The following is an 11,022-nucleotide window of genomic DNA, read 5'->3' as shown; positions in this document are numbered from 1 at the left end:
GGGGAGGAGCATCGGATGTTCAGGGGAAGATAGAGGCTGTAGATGCCACATAGAAATGTTATACACCATCTGCCTGCTGGGAAGCTGAAGATTAATATAAGATGAAGCTCAGCGCTGTGTGTCAAGCTGTTCCAGTCCTACATCTTGAGTTCTAAAGATTGTGTTCTGTTAGGAGCCCATTCACATGTTGAAACTTTAGAGTAGGGATAGACCAATTATCGCTTTTGGCAGTTTGCAGATTATCTGTATCGGCATTTTTTCTTTTTTTTTGCGTAAAAGTTAATAAATTAAAACGTTTTGACTTGGAGTTTGTAACATTCCAAAATCTAATTTTGACAAAGATTTTTAAAATGGAAATGCATATTGGTATCCATATATCAGTTATTGGTTTTACTAACTACTAATAATCGGTATCGGCCTTGGAAAAACAATATCAGGCCATCCCGTTTTTTACCATCCATTATGATATTGATGAAAAACCCATGCTGTGATTTGGTTTCAAAAGATTCAAGATTCAAGATTAACTTTATTGTCCCACATCGTGGGAAATTTGTCTTGGGCACTACAGCCAGACCGATATATCTGCAGGCCGATATTATCGGCCGATATTAGTCTTTTTCCAAACTATCGGTATCTGCATTTATAACGGCCGATAAATGAATATTAGAAAATAAAATAAACATGGACGGTCAATCATGTTATGATTTGATTTGATATGAGATTTTGCGTTGCATAGTTTGTACCACCAGAGGGCTACAACGTCCCTTTTGGCAACTCTGTGGTTTTTGTGTGTGGTTTTTGTGTGTTTTTTCATATCTTAAGTTTGCATCTTTATACATTTATCAGAACGTTCCTATATGTTGATGTTCCTCTGTTCTAATTTGGCAATAAAACAAACAAGTTTATGTTTAAATTGCATCATCATATTATTTTAGTAAGGACTCATAAATAACTAATGTTAGGGAAATCTCTTTATGTTTTGTTACATGTTTTTGATTTTTTTTTTTTAAATATACAGTATAGCAGCCAAATATTTGTATCAATATCGACCTTAAAAATCATTTATTGGTCGGGCTTTATTTGGCACTTAACCCATGCTGCAGCCATAGTAACCTTTGACCTTTGGAGATTTCTAAAAATTACTTTTGAACATACACATGTTTCACCAAAACAAGTTCCTTCTCTATTTAACAGAGGCACCGTGGCTCCGTCCGGCGCTTAGCAGCTGTGCTGTGGAGGAGGGTCAGTAAATGCGATACTAGGGAAATATGTATGCGGAAATATTTAAATACACTATTTTTTTAAAAAAAAGGTGTAAATGATACATTCATACCTGCATGAGGAAAACCTAAGATGCTGATAGCAATAACTTTAAACTTGCCCTGCTATATATAGTGTGTAGTTTTTAGTGTGTAGTAAAAGTTAGGCTATAAAGCTTAAAGGCCGGGCTCTCTACAACCTTGTAAGGACAGTAACGCGGCATGATAGAAACTACTTGCCACAGTTAGGGGGGCCATGGGGGGGCCAAGTTTAACATTTCAGGGGGCCACTGGCTGCGCTTTACAGTCACAGGAGTTGATCAAACGATCTTTCGTGCTTGTGAATGGAAAGATAAATTAGGAGAAAGTCACAGAAAATGTAAACAGATTTTTTTTTACTATCTTGTAAATTCTGAAGTCTGATTGTGTTTACATCATATTACATTGCATATCCTTTAGTTCACCACCAATCCTGCAGCAGATAGGAAAGATAGAGATTGTCATATTTAAAAACATTTGGGTAATTCATGAGCGATAAGGATGAAACAAAACTAAGCAATACATGAAACTAAGACGGGAATCAAGACAGAAACTATGCATGAGTAGGATAAAAGAATCTTGCAGCAGCAACAAAAAGCATAAGTAAAAATAAACTAAAGTCATGCATGTCATTAAAAAAAAGGATTGAATTATATAAGGCAACAGATGTGATTTAATCTTGATAAAAATATACATTTAGGGGGATAAAAGATGTAAACGCTGTTTCTCATGTTAAAAAAAAAGAAGAAGAAGAAGAAGGCATTTCTGGTTCTGAGCAGCGAGCGCTTCATCACAGAGCAAAGCTTTGGACAGTTAGGATGCTTTGCGGTTTCTTTGCGTTTCTATGGTCCCCCTGCTCTGATGGAGGGACAGGGACACATTGACAACATCTGAGGTAGAGAGTGTCACAGGTCTGCAGAGGGAAAATCATCGACCCGCAGGAAAAAGCCAGTGACGGGGCACTCGTTTTTCAAAGAAAGGTCTCTGAGTTTTTCCAAGAGCAGTCGATCACTGTCGAGCACTGGGTGACCTCCTAACAGTTTCAGATGGTCCACTGACTCTACGTGGAGGCTCCAGGGAGACGCAGGGCAGCTGGGAAAACACGATTAACACACTTTCAGCCATTTTCATTTTTACATTTTTTGGTCTTCAGCGAATGAAACCGAGGCTTTAGGCAAAAGCCCGTCAGGCTTTAGGCAAAAGCCCGTCAATTACAGCATGACGTTCTCCACAAAAACGACAAAATAAATACAATATGAAAACACAAAACAAACACCTGTCATCTCATCAAAGGTTAATGAACTGGGCACAGCGTTGATGGTTCACCGGATTTCACTGTCTAATGGTCACATGGTCAATGATTAGTAAGACTCATGTCCTCACTTCCAATTCAAATAGCTCTCTAATAAAAATAAAGTGGTGAGGAGTTACATATGCGCCAGTAGTTTGGGTTTTTTTTGGTCCTTTTTAAGAGGTCATTCGTCCGAGCAAGGGATGCGTTGTTGACACGGCGACGGTTATCACCTGGACCGTTTTGTTTTTTTTCTTTTCACTTTTACCAGAGGGCCGGCATTGTAACATTTTTATGTCACACAACGAAAGTCTGTGCGGAAAATATTGGACCAAATTACAGAGAAAACAAAACAAAACAAAAACTTGAAATTCAGTCTCACCTCTGGTTCATTTTGAAAGAAAATACTGCTCAATATCAATACTGCGGACGATTAATAGACATATACACAAACACAATGTCAACACATCCAATTTTTCGGTTCATAACGGAAAGCTGGTGTACTGTGATGTGCTGGTTAAGAGTTTTTGTTGTTACTGGAATCATGCGAGGAAATCTTTTGCACCCCGCGAAGAAATAGTTCAGCACATAACCATGCCGTATATTTTTCTTTTACATTCATTTTTTTGTACAGATTATGCAAATGAGATCACACATCCTCAGGGTTTTCCCTACCATTCTAAGTCTTAGGTGCAGCACCTGAGCCGTTTGTTTGTCAGCACCTAAGCCGAATGAATGTGAAATGTGGCGAAAAGCAGCAAAACAAATGGGAAAAAAAAGCATCAAACTAACTAAAAGACTTTTCTTTTTCAGATCTAACGACTGTAGTTGTACTTCTTTAGCAAGCTTTTTGAGTGTTGTTTATTTATTATCTGCTTTACCAACGTTTTAGACATAGGTATGATGATTATATGGGTCTAAAATGATGTTAAATTGCTCCTTTGTTTTAATTAAAAACACATCCCTTTTTCTTGAGGAAAGAGCCTAAATAAATATATATATATATATATATATATATATATATATATATATATATATATATATATATATATATATAGTTACAGCCTTTCAGTTCCAGTCTTATGGAATAAGAATAATGCTAAGCTAAGCTTACCCGCCGGCTAACAATTGTCAGTATATATTATCTCATCTTACTGACAAAAAAGCGAATAAGCATAGTTCCCGTAATGTCAAACTCTTCCTTTTAAAAATATTAATCACAAACTTCCTCCACCCCTCTGTGGATTGGGTTTGTATTAGTTAATCATTCATAAGTGTGTGGTAATTCAACAAACCAAAATTGCATGTAGGCACATGCTAGGGCTGCACAATAGCTCTAATACTAATACTCATTGCATTATTAACTGCCATAATAAGCACATCTTGAGAGGTTGCGACACACTGTGGAAGACACGCAGAGATTGTTTGTGCTAGTTGATAGAAAATATCAGCAGAAATCTGCACTATAGAATGTAACTTTAATTCTTTCTTCAGTGCTGCCTTTCATATTCAGTTCAGTGTTCAAAGAATGTTGGAAATAATTGACTTTCAATCATTTGAATTTTACCAGAATACTAAAGGCAAAAGAAAGGCAGAACTGAGTACAATTTAATATCTGTTCATTTATCGCAGGTCTCACCGTTATCGCGATATTCAACAGCATTATCTCATATTTTCCATATTATGCAGCCTTGGAATATACACCATATAAGCTTAGTATAAACTTAAATAATTGAAATGTAGATTTTACCTGGGGCCCCCTGCTCACAGAGGGACCTTCAAGATGATGTAATAATGCAGAGGTCTCCTTAAGGCAGTGTTGTAGTTGAGGCCACCTTAACCAAAACCACCATCCCCAAGAACAGAGTGTATAGAGACCAAGAAAAGACCAAGACCAAGGCAGGGCGCAACAGAGTCAAGACCAAGACCAAGGCAGGGCGAGACCAAGACCAAGGCAGGGTGAGATAGAGTCAAGACCGAGACCAAGGCAGGGCAAGACCAAGTCAAAACCAGGACCAAAGCAGGGCGAGACCATGTCAAAATCATGACCAAGGCAGGGCGAGACAGAGTCAAGACCAAGACCAAGGCAGGGCGAGACCGAGTCAAGACCAAGACCAAGGCAGGGCGAGAACGAGTCGAGACCAAGATCAAGACCAAGAGAGGGCGAGACCGAGTCAAGACCAAGACCAAGACCAAAGCAGGGCGAGACCATGTCAAAATCATGACCAAGGCAGGGCGAGACCAAGTTAAGACCAAGACCAAGGCAGGGCGAGACCGAGTCAAGACCAAGACCAAGGCAGGGCGAGAACGAGTCGAGACCAAAGCAGGACAAGATAGAGTCAAGAACAAGACTAAGACCAAGGCAGGGTGAGACTGAGTCAAGACCAAGACCAGATTTGTGTTAGACAGCCAGAGCTTCTTCTTATGTCTCCCACATTCTCTTTCTTGGGAGTGTGTGTAAAGGGGACAGGAAGAGGGGGGTCTCAGGGAACACATTTTAAATTAGTGTAAGTCAAGTTATTGGTTGCATTTGACAATTTTAACACACACCTAAATCAGACAATGCACAGGCTGTTTAGCAAAATCCATGCAGTTGTGGTCTTGACGGGTCTTGAAATAAAATCCAGAGTCCTCTTTATCCAAGGCCGAGTTAAAATGTGGTTGATTCCGGGACAAGAACCTAGACCTTCGATCTTGAGTACTACAACACTGCCTTAAGGTTTAGTTCATTTCAGTCTACACTATGTTCACACAGAATTCTCAAACTCATATGCAATTTATTACAACAAACTAACTGAGACATGCTGAAGGTTGGAGATTTTGGCCCCTCGGGGCCTTGTTTTGGTAATCCAGCCTTGAGTACAGCTCTTTGTATAAAAGAAGTGATTTCCTGGATCCAGCCTGGAGGAAAGACCAGAACCATTGTGCCTAAAAGCTGCTTCCCTTCAAGTGTCTGAGCACCCTTACAGCTCAGACGATCCCAGAGCTTCAGGACTAACACTAATGAGGACCTCCGGATGTCCCTTTGAAACACTATCAACACATTACCCCCCCGGTATTTACAATTTTTGGCTTTAAGAAATGTCCTGTCTGAGGGACACTGGACACAATGAAGATGGCAGGTTTAAAGGACAAATGTTTTGCAGACCGGTTTGCTTTGCGATGACGCAAAAACAAAAGATGTTGATTGAGGCTAAATCAAGTTATGTTCCCACACATGACTGGGTTCCTGTCGTGGACAATTTGATGACTAAATCTTTGTATGCTATGTTTCTACATAAAAACAACAAACATATGTTAGTGTTGAAAACTGATTGTAAAGAAAGTCCATCTGAAAGAGTTTTTTTGGGTTGAGACACTGGCTCAAGCTGTGAATACACCGCATTTATAGACCAGCACAGCACCTCCTCTTCTTTCCCTTGTGAAAAATAAAAATGAAATGTTTTCTCAGTTTTCATGTAAGACCTCAAGTTTGTGTCTGCTGTTTTTGAGATTAGTTCAGTCAAAACAATCTAATGCATAGTTCTTCGGGATCTGTACTTCAACCTTTCAACCCCCAACTCTTAACTGATATGTTTCATCACTTTGGCATTTTCTTCTACTGAAGGCAGTTGTTCCAATCTTACTCCTACTGTATCTCAGAACTCAGCAGTGTCAGTCTGAACCCCGTTTTGTGTGTGTTTGTCTCTTTCAGTCGGTTCGGCGGGACACTTAGAGGACAGACTCTCCAGTTTTGCTAGTCGCGTCTTCCTGAGCCTTCTCGTGATCGTGCTTCTGGCCGGCCAGCAGTTGACCCTGCTCTTTGTTCAAGGCGTCCTCCTTCTCCTTCCTCTTGCGCCGGGCCTCCACCCAGGGTATCAGACAGAGGACGGCGCCTCCGAAGATTGGGGGGATACCTGCCAGGTAGAAGGCCACGTCGTAGCTACCCAGTCTGTCCCTCAGGAAGCCTGTACGCCACAGGGACAGAGAACAGGGACAGAAAGAAATAGAGATGTTATTGCCATTCCAACAGGTCAACGTTTGACATCATAAAATCCTCTATTCCAGACTCAAACTCTGTTTACAACCAAAAACGTATCCAGAGAATATATAGATACAGAGTAACAAAGTATACAAAGTATCTATACTTTGTTACTGTACTTAAGATGAATTTTTACGCATCTGTACTTTAATTTTGTACTTTTACTCCACTACATTTGCCCTAAGAATCTTTGTTATTGTTGCTACAAAATAAATGAAAATATTTTTTTGACAAGACAGTTTTGTGAATCAATACTCTTTGATTGCAAGTGTAAAATATGCCTTATGCATGTTACATTAAAAAGCAAAATTTGAGTTCTAATGCATTTTGTTGGTAGCTGTTATGTGTACATACATATTTGTCATATTTTTATACTGTTAAATTATATTTCATGTTTAATAAGTTACTAGGTTACAGTATCCAAGGTAACATTCTAGCTATAAAGCTTCCATCACTGGGGGATTGGACTGGGCAATATATCGATAATATATTGATATCATGATATGAGACTAGATATCGTCTCAGATTTTGGATATCATAAGTGTTGTTTTTACCTGGTTTTACGGGCTGCATTACAGAAAAGTGATGTCTGTTACCAGACTGTTCTAGCTGTTTTATTATATGCCTTTTCAACACTTAGACATTACGTCCACATTATTGATGATTATTTATCAAAAATCTAAGTGTGAAGGTATTTTGTTAAAGCACCAATTGTCAACGCTAGAATATCGCCGCAATATCGATGTCGAGGTATTTAGTCAGGAACATCGTGATATCTGATTTTCTCCCGATCGCCCAGCCCTACTGGGGGAACAGTTCAGACTGGGCTTGTGTCCCTCAGGTGAGTGTGTACTGTCATGTAAAATGATGAAACCTGAAACTATTAATGTATAGTTTTAATGAGAGACAGTACATCCAGAGTAAATATCTATGTTTATATATCCATCTGTGTAAATAGTAGCTTTGTGTGAATTGTGAATGTATTTGATCCTGTACCGTTGTTTAATTGTCAGTTACTGTAGTAGTTGTTTCATAGTTATTTTTTTTATAGCTTGGCCACAGACTGTTTCCATTGATTGTTACACACCCGTTACACAAGTTAATGCACGCTCCATTCCAGCGGGTGATGTAATGTTCCTCGTAGCTGACCCTGACCTCTGAATTTTCTGAGGGGAAAAGTCACACAGACTGTAAAATGAATTCCTTGTCTTTCAGCATGAAGCTCACATAAGCTAATGATTTATATCATGGAACCCTTCAGACCCACACAATGCAGGTTTAGTCACAGTGTCCAGTGTTACAGAGCTCATGCAGTTCTCATGGAATATTGGCAGGACACAGCTGTTAGAATGCAGGATGTGCTGGCGTCTTTAGCCAGCACATCCTGCATCACATACAGCGTCTTCACATGGTACCAAACTAAACACCAGGTGGAGCAAAAGCCCTACTGTATGGATATGAATATGATATTCTTTATTGGGGGGCATTTTAGGCCTTAATTTTTTATATATAGGACAGCTGAAGACATGATTGGGGAGAGAGAGAGAGAATGGAGCGAATGAATCCATGTCGATATAGATTCCTAAATCATAGTGCTTTACTCTAACATGAACATGGTTGATCTTCAGTATGATGTGAGTAGGGGTGTAAATCCCAAGTTTTATCACGAGCGCTTAAGGGACAGCGGTGACCTAGTGGTCAAAGAAGTGAGCTTGTGATTGGGAGGTCACTGGTTCACTCCCCAGACTGACAGACTGACTTTGAACAATGGTACGATATTTGCTGATTTAATTTCGGGGCCTGCGATTGATACAAGACAAAATGATATGCCAATTTAATACAGTTACATTCATAACAACTCAAAAAAGCAACTAAAACATGATTTAGCAATACTATTACTGAGCTCTTCCAGACATTTATATTAAAAACAAACTATACTCTTTAGTAATAGTTAGTAGTGGTAATAAATTGGGAATCTGAAATAAAGAGGCATCTTACAGACCATAGTGTATGTATTGATTTTTCACTTTGCATCAAATATTTTGTGTCATGGATCCAGATCGATGTATCGTTACACCCCTAGACGTGAGCATGTAGAATATACCCAGTGGCTTCTTGAGAGCATTCATTAGACTAGTATTTAGACTGTTCCTGTATTACCTGCGATGGGGGGCCCCACAGTCATTGGCACGGACATCAGGCCCAGCAGGAAGCCGATGGCCTGGGACACATCTTTGTCCCCGACCAGCTCAAAGGCGATAGGGGCCATGATGCAGATGAAGCAGCCGTCGAACAGCCCCATCAGCAGGCACACGGCGATCAGCCCGCCGAAGATGTTGCACAGAGGGATCATCATGGACATGAGGCCAATGACGAAGAAGGAGGTTACCTAGAGGGAAAGGAGAGAGGCGTGGATTCCAATTCTTCTCTCACTCCTTCATTTGATGGTTTTATAATCAGGGTAGGGCTGGGTAATATATTGATATTATATCGACATTGATATACAGTACAGAGTTTCCAAGAGAAAAGTTGTTTAGCCCGGTGGCAATTGTATTTTTTAAACAAGGGCCTGGCTGGGGCCAGTCACAGAGCATTGATGCAGCATTAAAATGCTCAGATACTGGGCATGCGCATTAGAGGATGGATACCCGACCCCAGCCCGACGGGACCCGACGGTACCCGATGGGCCGGGCCGGGTTTGAACAGATTTTTAGAAAGGATGCTCGGGTTCGGGTCGGGCTCGGTCACATCAGCGCGATAAGGCATTGAACATTTTGAATTTAAAACAGCTTATTATGTAGGTAATGGCGCTTGTTGCCCCGTGTGCCGATTGCCTTCCTACAATTGCTTAATAGAAGCGGGCTTTCCACACAAACAAACGTACATGTGTCATTAGTATGAGAAACAAATGCGATTTTAACTGTGTCGGGCTAGGGTCAGGCTCGGACATAAATATCTTAATGCCTGTCGGGCTCGGGTCGGGTTCGGTGTCGGACGCGGGCCGGGCTCGGACAGAAAAAGCCGGCCCGATCCGCACTCTAATGCGCATGGCGGGGTAAACAGAAGGCAGCATGTACAGTATACTCCGCTGTTGCCTGTAGTTGCCATGGTAACATTAGTAGCTTAGTGTCAAAGACCAAGACCGAGCCCCAATTAGGGGGCGAAACCTTGTCGTCAGTGTCGGTGTTGCCAAAGGTCTATGTTTGCATCACAACCTTGCGGATTCCAAACCAAAACGGGTCAGAAATGTTTCCTAATGTCTCGGAAACGCCAGAGATCGGGGAATGAGAACAGGAAATGCCAGAGCAGAAGGAATGAGAGGGGGAAATGCCACAGCAAGGGGAATGAGGGAGGGAAATGCCAGAGCAGGAGGAATGAGAGGAGGAAACGCCACAGCAAGGGGAATGAGGGGGGGAAATGCCAGAGCAGGGGGAATGAGAGGGGGAAATACAACAGCAAGGGGAATGAGGGAGGGAAATGCCAGAGCAGGGGAATGAGAGGGGAAACGCCACAGCAAGGGGAATGAGGGAGGCAAATGCCAGAGCAGGAGGAATAGGGGAAGAACACCACAGCAAGGGGAATGAGGAGGGGAAATGCCAGAGCAGGGGGAATGAGAAGGGGAAATGCCACAGCCAGGGAAATGAGGGAGGGAAGCCAGAGCAGGGGAATGAGAGGGTAACACGCCCACAGCAAGGGGAATGAGGGGGGGAAATGCCAGAGCAGGGGGAATGAGAGGGGGAAATGCAACAGCAAGGGAAATGAGAGGGGGAAACGCCAGAGCAGGGGGAATGAGAGGTGTAAACATAGCAAAAGATAGTAGTTTTAAAACAAATCGTAGCAATTTAAATGTAGAAACAGATTCAGAAAAGTGTTTATTGCCACAGCAAGTTATAGGCATCTTTATTATAAAAAAGAGCTTTCAAAGGTGTGAGAACCCAACCCAATCTGCCTGCCTGTCATGTTCTGCTCCTTTGTTTGCAGGTACTTGGAGTGGGCGGGTAGGTGGAGCTGGGAGGGTCGTCTGTACCTGGCCATTTGGGCGTGGCTTACAGAAGGTATAAAGGACTGCCCCCAGAGAGTCTCACTCCCTCTCAGCTGGTCCTATGTCATCCATCCACCATTTTGTTCTTTGTTTGTGACACTTCACGTTGTGAGTCGAGTGCACATTTGAGTTGCACATGCTCAGATTTAAACGGTTTACAACAAAACGTGTCATACCCGATAAGAGTCGAGTCAGACCGGCTCTGGTCGAGTGCAGATGCAAGACATACATGCTCAGCATAACGTGTCATACTGAAATTTGTGAAATCCATAAAATTATAAACTTTTCTCTTTTTTACAAACAAGAACAGAAGATGGGAATCATTTGAAAAACGTTGTAGCTATCTATGATTGTTTGATTGCTAATGTTA

At 41.4% G+C, this 11,022-nt stretch overlaps 1 protein-coding gene and 1 long non-coding RNA gene across 2 annotated transcripts in view; one reads left to right on the top strand and one right to left on the bottom strand.

Annotated features, from left to right (window-relative positions):
- Positions 1-2,507: 2,507 nt before the first annotated feature.
- Positions 2,508-11,022, top strand: part of LOC116705972 (uncharacterized) — a 13,397-nt gene continuing 4,882 nt past the window's right edge. The window contains exons 1-2 of the long non-coding RNA XR_004336097.1: positions 2,508-2,829; positions 6,401-6,402. This is a non-coding gene — a long non-coding RNA (uncharacterized LOC116705972). The remainder of the gene's footprint in view (positions 2,830-6,400; positions 6,403-11,022) is intronic.
- slc16a10 (solute carrier family 16 member 10) overlaps positions 2,867-11,022 on the bottom strand; it is a 52,776-nt gene continuing 44,620 nt past the window's right edge. The window contains exons 5-6 of the mRNA XM_032542444.1: positions 8,771-8,999; positions 2,867-6,536 (exon numbers count right to left, since the gene is read on the bottom strand). Coding sequence (XP_032398335.1) covers positions 6,301-6,536; positions 8,771-8,999 — 465 coding nt within the window. The 3' untranslated portion in view covers positions 2,867-6,300. The remainder of the gene's footprint in view (positions 6,537-8,770; positions 9,000-11,022) is intronic.

The sequence above is a fragment of the Etheostoma spectabile genome, chromosome 18 (genome assembly GCF_008692095.1).
Source record: "Etheostoma spectabile isolate EspeVRDwgs_2016 chromosome 18, UIUC_Espe_1.0, whole genome shotgun sequence".
Taxonomy (NCBI): domain Eukaryota; kingdom Metazoa; phylum Chordata; class Actinopteri; order Perciformes; family Percidae; genus Etheostoma; species Etheostoma spectabile.
Note: the sequence above shows the minus strand (reverse complement) of the source record. Positions and strands in the feature narration are given on the sequence as shown.